Here is a 22,735-nt window from a genome sequence, read left to right on the forward strand (position 1 = left end):
TTCTTCCTTCCCGAACCTTCTTCTCCCTCCTTCATTTCTTCTCCTCCTCTTCTCTCGCGACGGAAGAAAAGGAGGAGGGCTTGGGAGAGGCCGAGCAGCACCCCCCCTAGGCCGGCCGGCGGCTCCCGGCTGGGCCTGCGGCACACGCAGCCGCGCTTGCGGCTGTGCGGGCGGCGGTGGCAGGTGGCCTACGGCCGCGCGAGTGGTTCGCAACCCGTGGCCGCGGCGGGTGGCCTGCGGCCGTGGCCGGCACCCGCGATTGGCGATCCCAGGTAATCCTTAAGCCTTTTTTTCCTCCTCCCCCTTCCTTCTCCTGTGAAAGGGAGATCGTACTCGAGGAGGACGCTAGCCGCAACCGGTGGCGCTCCCCGGCCGGTCCGCGGCACCGGCCGACCCTGCGGCCCCGCGGCTTGCGGCCTCCCATGCCGCCGTGGCTTGTAGCCGACGTAGCTCGCGGCCACATGCAGCGGGCGCCCGTCTCCCCTTTTTTTTTCTTTTTTTTATCTAATCACTATCTAGATCTACCAAGAATAAAATATGAGGAAGGGCGTTACCTGAAGGGGATCGTTCGTCTCCTACTCCGGCGACGTGGCCCTCTGCTCCGGCAGCGTGGGTCTAACACCGGATCCTGCCAACCGTGAAGGTTTGTGAGAGAGAGACAATGGAGAAGAGGGAAGAGGATGATGAAATTCTCCACCGATTGGGGCTTCTTGTAGCCTCCGATTGCTGGGGAAGGCGAACAGTTGTAACCGCCCACCATCAGGCGTTACAAACGCCTGCACGATGGTGTAATGGCCCCCCTCCGTTTCTCTTGGGAGTGGGGCGGTTATCACATTCTCCCTTCCTTATTAGAATTTCGTTCTCGGAATTTACATACCTGCATTGTCAAAGAGTTGCGGATGTCTTGCTCGCATATCCTCCTCAAGTTCCCATGTGGCCTCTCTCTCTAAATGGTTGCTCCACTGAACTTTCACATAAGGGATGATACGTCGCCTCAGGACCTGCTCCTTATGAGCAATGATGCATAAAGGATACTCTTCATAAGTCAGGTCTCTATCAATCTGCAGGGGCTCGTGCTGTACTATATGGCTGGGATCAGGAATGTATCTCCGTAGAAGAGAAACGTGAAAGACATTATGCACACTAGATAACTCTGGTGGCAAAGCCAGTTTGTAAGCAACCTCCCCTACTCTGGCAAAAATCTCAAAGGGTCCAATGTAGCGAGGATTCAGTTTACTATGTCTTCCAAATCTTGTAACACCTTTCGAGGGTGAAACTTTTAAGAGTACAAAGTCCCCCTCTGAAATTTCACTTCTCTTCTTTTCTTATCTGCCCAGCTTTTCTGTCTATCTTGAGCTGCCTTGAGCCTTTTCCTGATCAGTAGAATCTTCTCCCTAGCACTCTAAACTAATTCAGGGCCCAACAACTTCTTCTCTCCAACATCATCCCAATGTAGAGGAGACCGATATTTTCTTCCATACAAGGCTTCATAAGGTGCCATCTGGATGCTAGAATGATAACTATTATTGTAAGCAAACTCCACTAGTGATATATGATCATCCCAGCAATCTCACAGATCAACAGTGCAAGTCCGTAGCATATCCTCCAAGGTCTGGATCGTCCTCTCTGACTGACCATCAGTTTGAGGGTGGTAAGCAGTGCTGAGTCTCAGATCAGTGCCCATAGCAGTCTGGAAGCTTCTCCAAAATTCAGATACAAAGCAGGGGTCCCGATCAGACACAATGTTTACTGGTACCCCATGTAAGCGTACAATATCATCAATATACCTCTGAGCCAGCCTGTCAAGTGAAGTGCCAACCCTAAAGGATAAAAAGTGAGCTGACTTCGTGAGACGATCAACAATCACCCACACTGCATCATTCCTCCTTACTGTCCTCGGAAGCCCAGTAACAAAATCCATAGTAATGTGCTTTCATTTCCACTCTGGAATCTCTAGTGGTTCTAGCAAACCAGCCGGTCTCTGATGCTTAGCCTTTACCTGCTGACATACCAAGCACCGAGCTATAAATCCTGCTATCTCTCTCTCTTCATGCCGTTCCACCAGAAATGTTCCCGTAAATCTCTATACATTTTAGTGCTGCCGGGATGAATAGAGAAACGAGACTGATGAGCTTCCTCCAGAATCTCTCTTTTTAGATCAGCATCCTTGGGCACACATAATCTACTACCAAAATGCAGAGTACCATCCGGGTGGATTCGAAGTTCGGGTTGTAACCCTCTCTCCATATCATTTCTAAGCTGACACAAATGTGCATCTGTCTGTTGAGCAGCTTTTGTTCTTTCTATCAAGGTAGGTTGCACCAACAAACTAGCCAACATACTTCCAGCATCCTTGGTAATCACCTCGATCTGCATCGTATCAAAATCTTTCAAAATCTGCTTCTGAGTGGTAAGCAAAGATATGGAGCCTACTGCTGACTTCCTACTGAGAGCATCTGCCACAACATTAGCTTTTCCCGGATGATATTTGATGCTTAGATCATAATCTTTTAGTAGCTCAAGCCATCTTCTTTGCCTCATGTTTAATTCCTTCTGAGTAAATATATACTTTAGGCTTTTGTGATCAGTAAAAACCTCACAAGGCTCACCATACGGATAATGTCGCCAAATCTTCAGAGCAAAGACCACTGCTGCCAACTCCAAATCATGTGTCGGATAATTTTGCTCATATGGCTTCAACTGTCTAGAGGCATAGGCTACTACTTTATCATTCTGCATTAGTACACAGCCTAATCCTTTCTTGGAGGCATCACTATAGATGGTGAAACCTCCAGTACTGGTTGGCAAAGTAAGAATAGGAGCAGATACCAGCCTTTGCTTTAGCTCTTGAAAACTTTGCTCACAATCTTCACTCCATACAAACTTTGCTCATTTTTGGGTCAAACGAGTCAAAGGAGTAGCAATCTGAGAGAATCCTTCCACAAATCTTCTATAATAACCAGCCAAACCCAAGAAGCTTCTTCTGATTTTAGTGACATTAGTAGGACGAGGCCAATCCACCACTGCTTCTATTTTCTTTGGGTCCACTGACATCCCTTCTTTAGAGATTACATGATCAAGAAATACAATACTATCCAGCCAGAAATCACATTTGCTCAGTTTGGCATATAATCTATTCTCCTGAAGAATCTGTAATACCACTCTCAAGTGATCTTCATGTTCTTTTTTGCTCTTAGAATAGATCAGTATATCATCAATGAAAACAATAACAAACTGATCCAAATACTGCTTAAAGACCATGTTCATCAGATCCATAAAAGCAGCTGGCGCATTGGTTAGTCCAAATGGCATAACTAAAAATTCATAGTGCCCATACCTCGTTCGAAATGCAGTCTTCGGCACATCATCAGCTAGAATTTTCAATTGATGATACCCAGACTGTAGATCTATCTTGGAGAAGACTTGTGCACCTTGTAGCTGATCAAATAAATCATCAATCTGGGGTAGAGGGTATTTGTTCTTCACTGTCACCTTGTTCAACTCCCGGTAATCAATACACAGCTGCATACTTCCATCCTTCTTCTTGACAAATAGTACAGGAGCTCCCCATGGTGAAACACTCGGGCGAATGAATTTCTTCTCTAGGACTTCCTGTAGCTGGACCTTCAACTCTCTCAGCTCTGCCGGGGCCATCCGATAAGGAGCCTTCGAGATAGGTCCAACACCCAGTAAGAGATTGATTCGAAAGTCAATCTTCCGATCAGGAGGTAATCCAGGTAGATCATCAGGGAATACTTCTGGATACTCTCTCACAACAGGGATATCCTCCAGCCTTGTTTCTTTTGTAGTGTCTACCACACAAGCTAGGTAGGCCTGACATCCCTTTCTGAGGGCTTTCCTTACACTCATTGTAGAGATAATGTGCAAAGAGGGATTCATAGTGGGTGCATCACCCTGATAGAAAATTTCTCGTTCACCAGGTATCTGAAACACTACCCTCTTGCCAAAACAATCATTGTGAGCATGATATTCAGACAACCAATTCATACCAAGGATAACATCAAAATCATACATGTCTAACAGTACCAAGTCAGCCAATAATTTCTGTCCTCTATCTGAACTATGCAGTTTTTATGAACAGAATCAACCACTACTGTCTTCTTAAGAGGGGTAGCAACAAGTAAAGGCTCATCTAACTTATCAGGCATAAGATGTAAGGATGCAGAGAACTTGGAGGATATAAAGGAATGTATAGCACCAGAATCAAATAGTACTGAAGCATCAACAGAGTTGATGGGAATCATACCTGCCACAACTCTATCACTAGCACTAGCATCCTGTCGTGTCAGTGCGAACACCCGTGCAGCTCCTCTCTGCATCTGATCAGCTGGTCTAGAAGGTCCAGATTCAACCTTCTTTTTGTTTGGGCAATCTCTGGCTATGTGTCCTGGCTGCCCACATATAAAACAAGCTCCCATTCTCTTCAAGCAAGGACCAGAATGCATTTTGCCACAATAATGACAAGCCTTAAATTTCTTCTTCTTGCTAGGAGGGCCTTCAAAGTTCCTTGACCGGTTCCTCAGATTCCTTGACATCTCGAGCCTTTTCTGTTCACCTCTTTCCTTCTATGATTTCTTCAGATCTGCTTCTACCTTCAATGCTCTCTCCAGGGCCTCTCCGTAGCTGGTGAGGATCAGAACTGACAACCGGGATCGAATTTCGTCTCTCAAGCCCTACTCAAATCTGTTAGCCTTGCTTCTCTCAACCTCTATCATTTGAGGACGGAACCGACCCAGCTCAGTAAATTTGTTGGCATATTCTAGCACAGTCATATCATCTGTCTGCCTCAGAGATAAAAATTAATTTTCTTTAGATATTCTAACTGACTCAAGAAAATACTGCTCATAAAATATCTTCTTGAATTCCTCCCATGTCGGTAGCTCGTCCTCACCCAAGAGTGCAGCTTCAATGGTCGTCCACCAGAACTCTGCATTTCCCTTCAGCATAGGAATAACCAATCTGACTTTCACTTCTTCGGGATATTGCAAGGCTTTAAACATTTTCTCCATCTCTCGAATCTAGGTCTCAGCAACCAGAGGGTCAGCTCCACCATCAAACATAGGTGGGTTGAGCCTAAGGAATCGCTCATAGTAGGACTCAATGGACTGTGCAAGTCGGACAGTGGCCTGCACCTACTGCTGCATCTGCATCTGCACCTGCACCTGCTGCTGCATCTGCATCTGCTGTTGCATCTGCTGCTGCATCTGTTGCTGCATTTGCTGCTGCATAGTCATCACCTGACTTGCTCTGGCAAAATCGGCTTGGGTGGCATCTGGGTTAGGAGTTTGCTCGACTGGCTGCCTGGCAACTCCTCTCCCTCTTGCTCCTCTCCTCCGAGCTGCAATATTTGCCAAGACTTCATTCTCTCTGTTCCTCATTTTCACCTATAAAAATATTAGCATAATTCAATTAACTAATTTTCTTTATTTTGAATATGCCGAATTTAATTTAACGAGACTTAACTACCCATTTCCCTTACTAAAACTTTTTTTTTAACTCTTTATTAAACCTATTGCTCTGATACCACTAAATGTCACGCCCCAAATCCGGATCATGACACGGCCGTGCTATTGCAATCTTATGCACACAATAACATGAAGCCACTTAAAATTTCATAATAAAAATAAATAGTTTCATTTACTAATATCATAACATTATTCATGAAGTTGGAACAGTACAGAGCTTCTAAAGTTTAATTATTACATAACATTTTTAGTTACCCCAACCCTGAATAACACCAAGCTCCCTGCTCCTAGTAGTCTTATTCATCTGTAGAAAAAAAATAGATGCAAAGATATGAGCTACACAGCTCAGTAAGTAACCAAGTACTATCTTATTGGATCAAGTACAATTATGCCAATGCAGTGATTAAAAAGCCATCAGTTGTAGCAAAATAAAACATTTTATAGATGATATACACAAATCAGGTCATAAAGCAATGCATGTTCCATCCATGAAAGTTCAAAATCATGATAATGCAAATTATATAGAAATATTGCCATTTATCCATACTTTATAAAACATACTCTCAGACGGATGTGCTGCTATGGTCACTATAATCCCGTGACAGGGCCTGTTAATCTTAGTCGACTAATTCTGTTATTCGTTACCAACTTTAACCCGTTGGCAGAGAGCCTGTTATTCTTTGGATGCTAGCTCTAGGGTGTCGACTGGCCTCTATTTCTAGAGGTGGTCATAGCTATCTGAGAGTTCATAAATCATATTTTTTTTCTTTCATAAATCATAATCATCATAAATAGGTTGGAAAATGATAAATGGCATTATATAATTTAAAATGCATAAACATGCCTCAAATATCATTTTTCATACAGTCTAACATAATCATAATTTCATAATTCATACATCATCAAATATTCATGAAGGATGCTCTTTAATCAAATTCATGTATCACATGCAATCATATACTTGATCCTAATTTTGAGGAAAATATATCATAAGCAATACATTTTCATAATGATGAATAAACAGTAATTTAAAAACTTTAAGATCAGTGCCAAGGTTACTTACAGCAATATGCTTTCCAATTTTTTTTACGTCCGGGTGACAAATCCTTAATTACCTAAATAAATAACATAAGGGTCACATTATTCTCTATTTATTTCATAATTTTCTAATTTATCATAACATGAATTTACTTGCTTGGATCTCAAGTCCAATTTACCTAATTTAGAGCCCTTAGCCTCGATTTAGAACCAGATTGGGTTCATGTAGGTCAATTGGGTCTTTAATTAAAGAATTGGGCTCGGTTCTTAATTGGGTCTAGCCCTTTCGGGTCAATTTGGTCTTCTGATTAGGTTATTGGGCTCAATTTCAAGTCCAGTTAGATTTAATTTTGGTCCAGGGTCAATGTGGCTGATTTAGGCTTGAGTCAGGGTCAGCCTGAAGTCAATTTGGTCTCAATTTATTTAAACTAGTTTTGAATTGGTCTTATTTCATATTCAATTTGGGTCTGCCGAGACTAACTCAGCTTAATTGGGTTCAGACCAACTCAATTGGGCTTAATTTGGTTCGGATTTAACCCAATTTATAGTTTGGGTTCGTTCGGACTTAGCCCATTCTGATTGGGATCGAGTTTAGACAAATTTAGCTAAACCCATTTTTTTTTTTTTTATTTGGGCCTAACAGGTTCGGACCCGAACTCAGATCCGACCTGTTAGGTCGGACCCGTTAGGGATTTTTTTTTGTTTTCTTTTGTTTTCTTTTCTTTTCTTTTCTTTTTTTTCTTCTTTTCTTCTTTTTCTTTTCTTCCTTCTTCCTTCCCGAACCTTCTTCTCCCTCCTTCATTTCTTCTCCTCCTCTTCTCTCGCGACGGAAGAAAAGGAGGAGGGCTTGGGAGAGGCCGAGCAGCACCCCCCCTAGGCCGGCCGGCGGCTCCCAGGTAAGTCCTTAAGCCTTTTTTTTTTTTTTTGCCCTCCTCCCCCTTCCTTCTCCCGTGAAGGGGAGATCGTACTCGGGGAGGGCCCTAGCCGCAGCCGGTGGCGCTCCCCGGCCGGTCCGCGGCACCGGCCGACCCTGCGGCCCCGCGGCTTGTGGCCTCCCATGCCGCCGCGGCTTGCGGCCTCCCATGCCGCCGCGGCTTGTAGCCGACGTAGCTCGCGGCCACATGCATTCGTCTCCTACTCCGGCGACGCGGCCCTCTTCTCCGGCGGCGTGGGCCTAACACCGGATCCTGCCAACCGTGAAGGTTTGTGAGAGAGAGACAATGGAGAAGAGGGAAGAGGATGTTGAAATTCTCCACCGATCGGGGCTTCTTGTAGCCTCCGATTGCTGGGGAAGGCGGACGGTTGTAACCGCCCACCATCAGGCGTTACAAACGCCTGCACGATGGTGTAATGGCCCCCCTCCGTTTCTCTTGGGAGTGGGGCGGTTATCACATATCATATGCTAAATAGATAATGCCTCTAAATATTGTTTCTTTATAAACAAGCATAACTTAGAAAGATTGAGTTGTTCATAATTTTATTTATATTATTGTACTAATTATAAAAAAATGAATTCATGCACTTCTTGTGTTTTCGGACAATTATTATTGCCAACTAATATTATATTAAGTAGTCTATTTAATTTTGTCTATTTTTATAAAGCTACGATATGAGAAAGCTAACTCTGTTGCTGATCATGACTTAATCATGTAAACTCATCAAAATCATATGAGTTAAATCATATCTATTATTTTATCGAATATTTATATAAAACCTTCCTTTATCAGTTAATCTTAGGTCACTTGGGATCAAATCACCTTAGTTATCACCGGTGATGATTCTGTTGGGGTTACCAAGCGCCCCTTATAAAATACCGAGAGAGGCGAGTTCCTGAGCCTCGAACAAGCTGGATGGACGGCGAGGATGGTAGAGATGTTAGGGCTCGAGAGAGGGACAATAGCCTTCGCCGGCGAGACAAAAAGAGAGACAGAGAGCGGGATCGCAGGAAGCAGCACTCGGATGATGATAGAAGCCCTCGAAGGCGAGAGAAGAACACAGATGATGACCGCGGAGCACGGCATAGAAGACATAGAGATAGAGATATGGAAGAAAGCCATCCAGGAGAGGAAGAAACCAAGAAAGTCGAAAACGAGCTGCCACCGCCACCACCGATGCCTGATTCCAATGCGGGAAGGACTGGTGGTGTATACATCCCTCCGTTCAGGATGGCACAGATGATGCGGGAGGTACAGGACAAGAGCAGCGAGGCCTACCAGCGACTCAGCTGGGATGCTCTTCGGAAGAGCATTAATGGACTCGTGAACAAAGTCAATGCCACCAACATCAAGAATATAATCCCCGAGCTTTTCTCAGAAAACCTAATCCGCGGGCGGGGCCTGTTCTGCCGGTCATGTATGAAATCACAGATGGCGTCACCTGGATTTACAGATGTATTTGCTGCATTAGTTGCTGTTGTGAATACCAAGTTCCCAGAAGTGGGTTTGCTTCTATTGAAAAGAATCGTGTTACAACTCAAAAGGGCATATAAACGGAATGACAAGGTTTGCATTTGTGTTCCTCACCTTTCAGTTGCCGTTGTCTTTTGATTAGGAAAGGATGATGTACTAATATATTTGGTGAATATTTTCTATGTCAGCCTCAATTACTTGCTGCAACAAAATTTATAGCTCATCTTGTGAATCAACAAGTAGCCCATGAGATTATTGCATTAGAGCTTCTAACAGTGTTGCTGGAAAACCCCACTGATGATAGTGTAGAGGTAAAGTTTTCTTTTATAAGTGTTTTCATCATGCTAAGTTTAGTCGAACCATCCTTATGTGTACATCTTCTATTCTTGTGCAGGTGGCTGTAGGTTTTGTTAAAGAATGTGGAGCATTGCTTCAAGATTTCTCCCCTCAAGGTCTCCATGGTGAGTTGGATTTAGTTTTTAGTGCAAATTGTAATTTTATTTAGCTGATGTATGCTTGGGGCATTTTAGCTTGATAATTTGATTGTGCTCTATGGTTTGTTTCATTTGTGGAAGTTGATTGTTTAGCTGTTGTTGACCACCTACAAAGATGTGCTTATACGTGCATGCATTCACACACACATATACATATATTTTTATGTTAAGGGAGGATGTAGATAGGTATTATCTAAATAGCGATCCAAGTTTAAAATATATGCGACGAACATCTACTTTTACAAATAAAAAAACCTGGTCTTATATGTTGTTCTTGTTTATGTTCCTAGCTTCCTAAAGCTTGATTTAAAAAGAGCTTTTCTATAGCTGCAAACTGCAAATTCTGGTTTTTTAAAGAGTTACCGAGGAAGTGAAATTTCAAGCCAGTTGAATAATCCTTATTGTACTGTACTGGGAGCTTTGGATTGCTAAATTGTCAAGCATGGCTGTAGGAAGTTTCCAAATATTGCAGTTTGATACAAAACTCTCTTTGAGGGCAACAAGATTCATGCAATTGTTAAATTTTATTAGGAGTGAAATTTGTTAAAAAGATGCAAAAAGGCTTGTAAATAAAGCTAACTATGTGGTGTACGATAATCTATATGATAGTTTAGGTTCAAAATAAGGTGAGTATGAAATTTATAAAATATCTAAAGTTAGAGAAAGGAAATCTAAAGATACTGATTGAAGTAGATGGATTATGAGTGAGGATAGTGAAAAGTGAGAAACCTAAAAAAAAAATTGGAGTCATTATTTCTAAAAGAATTTAAATGGGATTCTACTGCAGAAATTTTTATCGAAGAAGTGCAGTTAGGGAGGAGGCGACATTCTATATGTATAATCCATAAGATAGTAGTGGAGATAGCTGAAAAGAATGCCAAATGCTAAGACAATAAGACCTAGATGAAATACCTATAGAGATTGGGAAAATCATAGGAAATATTGGGTTAACTTGGTTTATTAGCTTATTTAACAAGTTTCTGAAAAACAAGAAAACTCCAAATGATTGGAGGAGAAGTCTGTCATAAGTAAAAGTGATGCACAAAATTTTTCTAATAATTGAGGAACTAATCTTAGGAGTACCATAATCATAACCTTAACAACTTGTCCTTTTTTAGCTATTTGGAATCGGTTTTATGGATCCTCATTTATCGAGAATTCCAATTTAGGGCCACCTCTAACGTTATGAGTCCCTCTATGAAATTGTGGAGAAGGGTAATTGAACAAGGATTAAGAAAGAAAACAACAATTTCAGACAATCAATTTGGGTTTATGCTTGAAAAGTCAACAGCGGAGTAGCTTTTTTACTTAGGCAGTTGATGGAAAAAATATTGAGAAAAGGAAGAACTTTATATGTGGTGCCTATTAACTCAAAGAAAGCTTATAATAGAGTACCAAGAAAAGTAATTTGGTGGGGTTTAAGAAGCAATATTTTACATAAATGGCATATTAATTGAGAGTATATATGCTGTAGCATCGAAAATTGTTAGGAATTGTTGTGGTACAAGTGTGTTTCCAATCACAATAGGCTTATACCAAGGATCAATACTAAGCTTATACTTTTTTTGCACTAATTATGGTTGAACCTACTACTAATAAACAAAATGTATTATGATGTTGAGAATACAATGTTGATTAATGAAAAAAGAACTAGGTTAAATACTAAATTGGGCTTATGGAATGGAGCTTTAGAGGATAGAGTATTACAAATCAATAGAACAAAGACAATGTATATGGAATGTAAATTTGGGGTGAATGGAAATGAAGGTGAAATTACAATCGAGATTGATGGATTAAGAGATATCACCAAGTAATTGGTTCCATGATTAACATCTATTATACAAATTAATGGGGAGATACGAATAGATATAGGTAATAGAATTAGAGCTGGTTGTATGAAGAGGTGTATATGGAGTATTATGTGATTGACACATGCCTTGGAAATTTAAGGGAAAAATCCATGGAACAACGACAAGGCCTGTAATGCTGTATAACTTGCAATGTTGGGTAATAATGATAGTTCATAAGTAGTGCGATAGAGATGAGAATGCTAAGTTAGATCTTTGGTAAAACTAAAAAGGATAGATTAAGAAATTAATGTATAAAAGGGTTGGAGAAGTTGCTATGTATTAAGGACAAAGTGATGGAAAATCATTTGAGATGGCTTGGATGTGCATAATGAAGATCTAAGGAGGCTCTAGTAAGAAGAGGTATTTTAATTTTTGTGTGGAAGGTTGTGAGGGAAAGATCCGAGGTAACCTAGATGGAGGTTATGAAGAAGGATATGGAGTAGCTAAGAATAACATCATAGGTAGTCCTAAATAGCAATACTTAGCGAAGGTCCGTAAAGCTGATCCCAAATAGTTGGGAAGAAGGTTGGATGGTTATGATTGTGGTATTTAATCTTCAATTCAGATCCATAAAGTAGTCATACTTTGATATATATATTTGGGATAAAGTTTTAAGTTAGGATATTGATCTCTATTGTCAAACCATTGCCTAAATAAGTTTTTGTTGACATTCAATACCACTAGAATATGTACTGGTGGTTATTTCCTCTTATCTCTTCATTGCTTTACTCTCCTTGCCATCCTTGCATCACTTAGTATAACAGCTTTTACCATTGCAGTCCAAAAGAGTTGATGTTGCATGTTCATATAAAAAGGGCAGACCGATGCATGAGGTTCTCACCACTGTTGGGTCTGTGGAGGGTTAGATGTACACAATCTTACCTCCAAGTGCGGAATACTATTTCCGTGTTTTGATCCCATGACACTCGGGTCACAAGGGAGCGATTGTATTGTTGCACCAAAGCTCACCCTCATGTTGCATGCTAGATCAAGCTGCAAAAACATTGCACTGTTTGTGGAAATGCTCAGTTATGTGGAAGGAAGTTCTTTTTGGCAATGAGATCACCGTAATTCGGTTTTCTTATAAATGTATTCTGCTGTATAGGTATAGTCTAAATCATGTAGTGTGCTTAACCCTTCATTTTTACTATAGATGCTGTATTTGTACATATGGCCATATGGAGTCCACATTCATTTTCTTATCTTATCTAGGTCTTCTGTTTTTGTAATCAACCTCTAATATTTTCTTCTATTCCATTCATGTTTGCAATGACAAATAAGCCAATATGTTCTCTATGTTTGTTTCCACTTATTTCCTTGTTAGGTCTCTGCAAGATGATAAATGGGTTTCCTTTTGCTATATTTTTGGATTATTATGCTTATGTTGCCCAGTTTTTTCCCCTCACTTTCAATCCAAATAAGCATTTGTCATTTCCATTTTTTCTGTACGATGTATTCCTAAACCATTCATGTCATGGCAAAGGCCCTAGCTAGGGTATGCTATAGTTAACTACAATGCATACCCAACCAGGATTTCCAAATCCTCCATCTGATGGTTGATCTTATGGTTAAATAATGTTTCTATGTATATTGGGTAGGACTTCCTTATGTATATTTTATTCAAGGTTGGAGTATCATACATGTTTGCCATGTAGCAGACCACCCATTTTGTTCTTGGTTTTGTGGGATCTGGTCCAACACTTAGCATTAGCACAAATGGATAACAGCTTGACCACGCTACCAGCACTTTGGTAGGAACTTGGAATTTATACATTCAAGTATTCAGCATGAACCATCTCTACAATTATTATTGCTCTGCCATGAGCGTGACCAAATCTTGACCAGAAAACAGCAGACAACAAGATTTGACCTTGGGGGATTTAATTTGATCAACTTTGTTCTCAATATGGTTACAATTTTTTTCTTAGTTTGATCCCAACCCTTTTTCTACTACACTAAATGACACCTCACTATGTAACTATTAATGCAATATGTTAAGTAATGTCATGTCTAGAAGTTCTTATCTGAAGATTTAGAGTATTATCCTATTTGGTAGATACTTGAGCTCCACATACTGAGGTTTAGATGCAAGCATTTACTTTTCAGGTGCTAGAGACTTGATTCAAGTATAAAATCAGCTGTTAGCTCCATTGTCTGGTTTTACTGATATAAGTGGCTTAGTGGATCTAGTTTTTGCTGGTGCAGCCTAACCCATGTTAACCTATGTATTAAGCTATGTGAACCACTTCTTAAGGGGAGGAAGTCTTGTGTGACTGGAAAAAAATTGCTGGCATGTCATATACTTGTCTGATATTTATAACAAGACATCCAGGTATAACTAATGGTTGTCTCTATTAGTTGCTGAAATTTGTCTTCAGTATATATATGGAGCTTAGTTAAACCTTTTACGGGTAGTTGCAAGGTCCACCGTACCGGGTCCGGTAGGCGTACCGGTTGCCTACCGGACCGGTACGGGCCGGTTCGTACCGTGCTCCGGGCGGTACGAACCGGGAAGCTCTTCCCCGCCGGAACCGGGGAAGAAGAAGAGAACCAGAGAGAGCGCGGGGAAGAGAGGGAGGGAGCCCACCTTCGGCCGCCATCGGAGAGCCGCGGAGGGGCGTCGGAGGCCGGTGGGGGGCGGCGGAGGCCGGCGGGGGGCGGCGGAGCCCGCGGGGGCGCTGCGGAGGCCGCGTCCCCTGTTTCTTTCGAAACCGACTTCACTTAAAATCCCCAAATTAAAAAACGCGGCCGCGTCCCCTGTCTCTTTTGAAACAGTGACGCGGCCGCGGCCTCCGCAGCGCCCCCGCGGGCTCCGCCGCCCCCCGCCGGCCTCCGCCGCCCCCCATCGGCCTCCGACGCCCCTCCGCGGCTCTCCAATGGCGGCCGAAGGTGGGCTCCCTCCCTCTCTTCCCCGCGCTTCCTCTTTTTCTCCTCGTCTTCTTCGTCTCCGGCAAGGAACCGGCCTGTACCGGTTTCCACGGCTCCGCCGTACCGGTAGCTGGCCGGACCGGTTTGTACCGGCCCGTACGGGCCGGTTCGGCATACGCTGGGTAGTTGATTGATTTTGCACAACTAGACAACTTATAATTGGTGTTTTTGCTCTTCCATCCGATATTTTTAACTCATTATAGGTGATTTTCCTTTTCCATTCAGTATTTTATATAAGAATGGTGCAAATAAGTGAATGTCTTGTTGTGGAAGTTATCATTGTGGTATCCTTACAAATATGAATTGTTTGATCCAACATTCTATAGTTCGGCAACCATTTTTTGCCTCATATTCTGCTGACATATGTAAATGCATAGTTTTTTGGGCATATCTAGGTTGATATGTATAATTTTGTCAAGGGTTCACTTTGCCGTAAAGAATAATCTATGTTGTGTTTAGGAGGATATAAATAGCAGTTCAGATTTTAGAGCAGCACCTTTGAGTCCTCGGACTGCACAATGCTACCTATGTTTAGTTTTGTAATTATCTGTATCTGAGGTATGCATCCCTATTCGTTAGCATCTGCAACACACAATTGCACTTAACTGTACTGTTCAAAAGTTCCATAGTCCATACTGTTGCCATTTGATGAGCATTCTTTGTTGTTGCATTGGATACCAAAGGTATTGCAAGCAACACATCTACATTCTCATGGTTAACTTTTATATTTCTCAATCTTTGCAGGTATTTTTGAACGTTTTAGGGGAATACTTCATGAAGGAGAGATAGATAAACGAGTTCAATTCTTGATTGAAGGCCTTTTTGCAATAAGGAAAGCCAAATTTCAGGTATGGTTGAACTTTCTGTAGGTATTGTCTTGAATTATGCATGTCTCTATATTATTTAAGTCAAAGTGTATGGTTCACTCAATCATTTTATATGGTTTCACATCGATATTCAGGGATTTCCAGCTATCCGCCCAGAATTGGATCTTGTGGAGCAAGAAGATCAATTTACCCATGAAATATCCCTGGAAGATGAAATAGATCCAGAGACAAATCTTGGTATTCTATTAATTATAAATTTTCTTTTATGTTGTGGTGATTTGCCACATAGGCTAATATATTGCAAGTTTGTTACTCTTTTGTTTAATTGGCAGATGTTTTTAAGCCAAATCCAAAATTTCTGGATGATGAGAAGGCTTATGAAAATATTAAGAAGAGTGTCCTTGGGATGGAGTCTTCTGAAGATGAAGAAGGGTCTGATGTAGCCTCAGATGATGAAGACGAAGAAGAATCTGAAGAGGAGGAAGCAGAGGAAATGGAAATAAAAGATGAGACGGAGACAAATCTTGTTAATTTACGGAGAACTATTTATCTCACAATCATGTCAAGTGTTGATTTTGAGGAGGCTGGTCATAAGCTGTTAAAAATCAAACTTGAGCCTGGTCAAGAGGTAAGTAATAAAATCCTTACTCTTCACTTGCATTAGTTTATATTGACTGCTAGTAGATTAGTTATTTTTGTAACTTCTAAAGCTTGTCAAAGGTGATCATGTTTTTATTGGCTGCATTATATGACTTCATTATATGATTTCTGAGAAAAGAATGACTAATTTAATTGCTGTAGGCTTAATATAGATGGATATTTTGAATTTTATACTGTCCTGTCAGTGGCTTCAAATCATTTTATGTTTCTCATCTTCTATTAAAATGATGGCTGCTTCGATGTTTTGTAGTATTGTCTATTAATATCTATTGTAAAATAGCTGAATGTTTCCAATGCCGTCTGATTTCCGGTACATTTTATCTTGTATCCTGTACACATATATTGGAATTTGGATTGCCAATAAACCGTGCATCCCAATTTTGGAGAATGTGCTTGCTTGTTTCAGTGTTGATAATGAAGTTTGAAACTGTTGACTCGTAATTGTTAAAAATAGTTGGAACATGATAAGATATAATCATTTATGAGGGGATATATGGGACAATTTTAATGATTTTGATAGCTGATGAAGGGAAAAAACATGAATTCTGCAAAAATTAGAACACTTGTTGAAGGGAAGGAATTATTTATGTGATAATGCCATTTAAGTCAAATTTGACTATGTTAAACTTACTTTAAAGTAGCATACTGTGATGTTATCTAATCCTTTTATTATGCCGATTTGCCAAGCCAACTGTTTCTATAAAGATATGGTCAGGATGCCTTTCTGCTGCATTTTTGATCATATTGGATACATGTATGAAAATTAATAGGCAAACTCGATACTTGCAAACCATTGTTTGATTCAGAAAATGCATCATAAATTATAGATTCTCTTTGAAATGAATTATAGTATTTGAATTTTTTGCAGATTAATTAAATTAAAACTCATAGGTGCCTTTTCTCCGAAAATACCCCTATCAAATATTTTACTCTCAAAAAAAATCTGTGCATAGTATTAATTGATTTTCGTAAGAAAAATTCAATGCAACACCATAGTAATAATAATAATAGTCGTAATAAGAATAAAATAAAAATTAATAATAAAATTAATTGATAAACCAAGAGAAAGATCTGTGATAATGTTATTTATGACAAATATATTCTTCTATGAAGTCAGGAGCCAAAGATGGCAACCCATCTCTACATGTGTCAAAGGCATTTTATTAAAATTTAGAAAGGATAAAAAAGAGAGCTTAATTTAGTTACACCTTAAAAAAGGGAAGAACAAACATGCTTTTTTTTTTTTGAGGCCTATGAAGATTATGTTTTAGTTAATAGCTACAATAAAGAATTGAAACCTTGCCTCATCACTTAGTTGTTTCCTGTTCATAACATTTGATATTTTCAATTTCATCTGCTTAGAATAATATTTAATATATAAATTCTCATGCCAAATTATCTACTTATTCTGTGAATAACGACATAATTAAAAAACATATTATTTTATCATCATTGTATGTTATTTCTTGATATAACAGCTAACAACAGCTGATATAAGAGCCAATTTTTTATTCCCAAAAATCTAATTTAAATGAGCAAATAACAACTGTTATTTCTATTATAAGGAGAAAAAACTATTGGAATGGGGACTGTTATTGGATCATATCAGTATTTGTTAGAACCTTACTTAAGGTGTTGTATTGAGCATTATGTAACATTCCTTGTAATACTCATGTGTGCATAATCAAAAATTTTAATTTGACCCAACAAATCCCTCAAATTTAGAACATCTGTATTCTTAAAAGGAAAAAAGGTATGAAAATATCCATATAATACAGTTTGCAAAAGTCATGAGTACATGGAATGGTTTTGGGGTGTTGTTAGAACATGTCAGCATTGTAGAAACCTTGGTTAAGATGTTATATGAAATTTTATCTAATGGCTCTTGCAATACCTGTGTTTATAATCATAAATAGCAATTCACACTCATTAAACTCATGGAGCCCAAATAATCTGCAGCTTCTTAAAACCATACAACCTCCTCTCCAAGTGCCCCCAACCGAAGTAGGAAAGAAACAAAAAATTCTTTCTAGCTTATGTAAGTGATAAAGAGCATCAAATTTATCCATTCTTGCTATTCATAACTAAATAGAGTTCAAAATCAAGTTAGCAGGATCAACATATAAGTGGGTTGCTATTATTTATTCCCATGTAAAATATGATTGAGCATTTATACGCTTATTCCAAGATCCATGTTTAATTCGTGAATTTGATGTACTATTTAATTCTAGATTGATTTTTTTGAATAAATTGATAGAGATGGATTTAGTTCATTACTGGATTTAGGCATGCTTAACCTATTGCACCCACACTTGTCGGGTTAAAAGTTGCAGGTGAAAATGTAGAATTAAAAGGACGAAAATTTAGCAGTTTTAAATCATTTGATTATCATGCAAACATTTTTAAGCTGTAACCCAATGGATATTCCTCTCTTTTATTGGGAAGTGGTTCCATATTCAAACGTCAGATGTGTCCCTAGGTCTTTTAGAAGAAAAAAGAGATTATTAGATTGAAATTCTTTTAACCACATTATTTGAATTTCGTTGTTAAATTTAATATTCATTCAATAAACATGCATAAGAATGTGTGCTACAACATGTTATGATTAAGTATAACAAATCTTAATGAAAATATATTCTCAGATAGTTTGCCTCTAGAACTTATCAATTTTATGTTTTATATGAGAAAGCTGTACTGCATACTGTAGCGTGTGAAATTGTGGATAGATATGCTTCATAATGAGCTATACTCATTAATGCTAAGTTGATAAATGTCAGAACATAATCCTTAGATGTGTCTGAATTTTACCAAAAAAATAATTTAGGACTACTTCATATGGGCCACATGGCACTACATGAACTCTCGCGTTAATCCTATTATTGCAAAAACAGAGGAAAGAATAATGAGGGCTTTATCCAATGAATAAATTATTCTAGCCTTGGAATAACTATTCGGCGTTCCTGTTTTCTAGAAGTGTTTGGCCAGCAGAAGGCTTGCAACACTTATCTCTCTATTGATTCCAACCTAAGATAGAAGTAGATCAAGGTTAGTTTGAGTTAATTCTTAATCCAAATTTTGATTAAGCTGAAATTGTGCCAAAATTTTAGTCTAACCAAACTACTTTGTAGCCCTAACTCTAGATGGTTGAGATCTTACAAAGTGTTATTTTTGGTAGAATAAAGATAGTTTTGTTCGAAGTTAGAAAGCACTAAGGGTTTTATTTTTTCCTTTTTGTCATAACTGAAACTAACGCACTTGTTTGGATGATCACATATAATATAGAAATTGGACCGTTAGCTAAAATCATGACAAGCATTTATTTAAGATGAAGAAGAAAAGTTTGATGATGCTTCTTGTTTGCAAGCCAGATGAAGAAGCTTGGCTAAGGACATGCGATAGTAAACGTTAACCCCATCTTAATGTTATATAGAAATTGAGTAGCGCTAAGTTTTTTTTAATATACTAGAGTACCACTAAGATAACCTACTTCCGTTGACCCAACCAAACAACCAGGAGATATGATTTTGTGTAATGAAATGTAACACCATAATCTTAGTGGGATCTTGCCTTTGTTTTTCATTGTAGATAACATTCTTATTTGAGGAACATGACTGACCACCCTTTTTTTTGTTATTGGAAGGAAAAAGTTTCAGAAATAGCCTTGACTGCTGGGATTGCTTGTCTTTTCGCATCAGTTCGCATTAGAGTAAAATATATAAAAGCACCACAAACATATGATGTCCAAGTGGTATGAACCGAGCAGAAGCCGCTTCTAACAGTTGTTTTTGTCTTTTCCCATTTGAACATTCTAACAGTGTAATAAGGAAGTACAATTTATCCAAGTGGGACAGGCAAAAGGTGGCAGGGCTTCTGTAGTGTAGATATAAATATAAGAGGCAGCAAATTTTATAGAAGGATGTCTGAGATTATGAAGGGAAGATTTACTGAGTCTGCCACCTTTAAAGAAGTCAGAACAACAGTAACTGCCTCATAGGACAAGAAAACATTTTCTTTAAAGTTGTAGAGATATTGATGAAGACTATAAACTTGAGGGTGGAAGCTTATCTTTGATCATTGCATTTCTCTTGGTGTTGCTCCCCCCCCCGGCGCGGGCATTTCTTGTGCTACTTCTATTTTCCCTCTTACAGGAAGAGTAAACCTTTTGGATATTCAGATTAGAACCTTAACTCTTCTCTGTAGTGTTTTAAGTCAGATGAAACATGCATTCTTTTCCTGAGAAACGCATCATGGACTTGTATATCACAATTATGTAAAGAAATCAGTTGAAGAAACTAATGTAACATAGGATAAAACAATCTCAGAGACTAAAACAGAGACAAGAATTTTCACTGTGAAAACTTATTAATCTTGACTATCAGCACCAGCACCTGTAAGCAGAAATTAATAGCAAGGTTTTAAATAATGTGTTATCCCATATATAACGGACCACCACCGAAACTGTTATTGACCGTTATAATAGTTATTACGGTCGTTATTTGTCTCGAAAAGCAACTTTCAAATTTTAATATTAAAATAATCACTGAAATAATGGCTTATATAATGGTATCATAATGGGAAATAATAGGAAAAATAGTGGTGTTGCAAGGTCCACCGTACCGATACCGGTCGGCGTACCGGTGGCCGGCCGGACTGGTACGTACCGGCCGGTATCGGTGGTTTCAAAAACCACAGCGCGAGGCGCTGTGGTTCTAAAAAAAAAAAATCGTACCGGTCCGAACCGGCCGGTACGCACCCGTACCGGCCGGTTCGGCTAAAAAATCGGAAAATACCGGTTTTTTAGTGGTTCCGGTACCGGTCTAGGACCGGACCGGTACGTACCGGCCGGTACGGCATTCCATGGGTGTTATCCTTCCCTTCACTTTTCATCAGATAGAATGGTATTATTTTTTTTGGGGACTGTACAATCACCTTTTTTTTGGGGAGGTGGGGTCAGCAATTTTAAGGCAAAAGGTTTAAGTGTTGAATATATATATATATATTTAAAAGAAGGTACAAGTGAAAATAACAGTCGTTATTTGTATTAGAACAAGAAATAACAGAAACTAACAGAAATTATATTTTTCTATGATATTTACCTCAATGAAGTAAACGGGGATCCGGAGCAATAGGTCGAATTACTATATAAAGAAGACTTGTAAACAAAAGGACTTATTGTTCGAGTAGGAAGATTTCGGTTTTTCTCGTTCCTTCTCTTCAATAAGAAGAAGTATTTGAAATGAAACAAATTCCTCTTCATTCTGTTGTGCTCAGCGAAGGAACTGCCTAAGCATACTTTTTCGGATCCAAACTTCTTTGTTCTTTCTAAGTCTTCTTCTTGCATAGAAGAACGCAACTCTTGCAAAAACCGGGATTTTAGTAGTAGGCGGCACCCCCTCTGAGTTTTGAGTAGGCGGAACCATTCTGTTTTGGTTCTTCTCCACATTCTGACCGGCAGGAATTTGCCTATGATTTTTCCAACTGATATGTCGATATAGAAAGATCTCCTTATTTCTTCACCGCGGGTTCTCGCGTAATTTTCTTGAAAAGATATTAGATCACCGTGGGAAACTTTCAAATGAGTAGAGGGTTGGCCGAAACAGTTATCAGTTAGAACACCGTTATTGTAAACCATGATAAGTAGTTAATGCTTTATGTGAAATTAAAATATAATTATGGGATGTGAAAACAATCCATAACTGTAAATTTTGTTTAGTAGAGTATTTTTTATGCTGTAATAATTATCATAGTATGTTGCTGTGAATCCCTGTGACACAGGTAGATCTGAACCAGTACCTGTTTCTATGCACCTTGTACAGAGCATGCACCCACTCAAATGTGTTGGTAACCTTCTAATGTACTGCATATTCTATGGCACAGTATAATGTAGATTGACAAGTAAATATTTGAGCGTGTAAGCAAGCCGCAAGTGCCATTTTATATATTTTGGGAGGGTTATACACTTGCACGAACAGCATATGGATAAATGGGTTAACATATAGAAGGCTTATATGCTAACTATGCATATACATCTTTTCAACACATGTAGTAACATTAACAGATTTCTTGGGCTAGTGGCTTGCATGCATGCATTTTGAGGTGCGATTAGTCACGACTGAATCTAAAGCAAGCAACAACACCTTATGCTTTAAAGTTGCGGTGAATTATTATGGCGTTTGTTGTTCTCTAGGGGGAATTCCTCTGGTCGCAAATTGTGCTAAACTTTCTGTTGGTCAAGACAAAGTTTCATTCTTATTTCCGAGATGTGTTTAGCTAATTTATCTTGATTTTTCCACATCCTATAATCTCCTTCGTTTTAGTTTCTTTTTATACTATCGGGCTCATTGCCTGCATTATGTTTGCATTAGATGATAATCCTTAGGTTGGCATGGCAGTGCTAGGGTGGATAAATTAAGAAGGTTGAGCTTTGAGTTAGTTACTACCACAGTAACTAGATGGAGCATCAACAGGTATGGGTTTGGACTTGTCGAAGGGTCACAAAGGATGAGGAGCCTAGGTGATCTGACAAGGATAGTGAAAAGGATATTAAAAATGCCAGCATTAATGGAGTTATCGTCAATAGGAATTTGGATCTGACTAATTTTTTATTGATCTGGGCACGTGGGACCCTATGGATGAAGATGTGGTCTCTATGGACCGCATAGAATTTCATTCAGAGGAGGAACCATGTAGAGATCTTGTTCAAACAAGCATAGGTCAATTAAATCAGGGTTATAGATTTTCGGTCCATGATACACAGTATGGGATCTGTAGTAGGCAAATTGATCACCCATTTTTAATTCATAGAAACCTATAAAAATATGATTTATATTAAATGATTATTATTATGAGTCTGGTCTGGCTTGTTTCTATATTTTTCACTTTGTTTTTTGAGAGATACTTTTTGCCTTGTTATTTGCATGCCTTGTTTTAATTGTTTCCTCTATATTTCCAACAAATATTTTGTTTGTTTTTTAAAGTAATGAAATGAATTATCAAACTTGCACCCCCTATTTACTCATCCATTATTCTTTTGTTTGCACTACA

The 22,735-nt window shown here is 39.2% G+C and overlaps 1 protein-coding gene across 2 annotated transcripts in view; it reads left to right on the forward strand.

Moving 5' to 3' along the window:
• Window positions 1-22,735, forward strand: part of LOC103706325 (pre-mRNA-splicing factor CWC22 homolog) — a 23,778-nt gene continuing 1,043 nt past the window's right edge. Inside the window, exons 1-7 of one of the 2 annotated variants that reach the window (XM_039124728.1) lie at window positions 1-126; window positions 8,249-9,025; window positions 9,121-9,243; window positions 9,327-9,393; window positions 14,949-15,052; window positions 15,166-15,268; window positions 15,364-15,659. In XM_039124728.1, coding sequence (XP_038980656.1) covers window positions 8,375-9,025; window positions 9,121-9,243; window positions 9,327-9,393; window positions 14,949-15,052; window positions 15,166-15,268; window positions 15,364-15,659 — 1,344 coding nt within the window. In that variant the 5' untranslated portion in view covers window positions 1-126; window positions 8,249-8,374. Of the gene's footprint in view, window positions 127-7,296; window positions 7,421-8,248; window positions 9,026-9,120; window positions 9,244-9,326; window positions 9,394-14,948; window positions 15,053-15,165; window positions 15,269-15,363; window positions 15,660-22,735 lie in introns of those variants that run through there. The other variant, XM_039124729.1, reaches the window with a different exon arrangement.

Source organism: Phoenix dactylifera, chromosome 3 (genome assembly GCF_009389715.1).
Source record: "Phoenix dactylifera cultivar Barhee BC4 chromosome 3, palm_55x_up_171113_PBpolish2nd_filt_p, whole genome shotgun sequence".
NCBI lineage: Eukaryota > Viridiplantae > Streptophyta > Magnoliopsida > Arecales > Arecaceae > Phoenix > Phoenix dactylifera.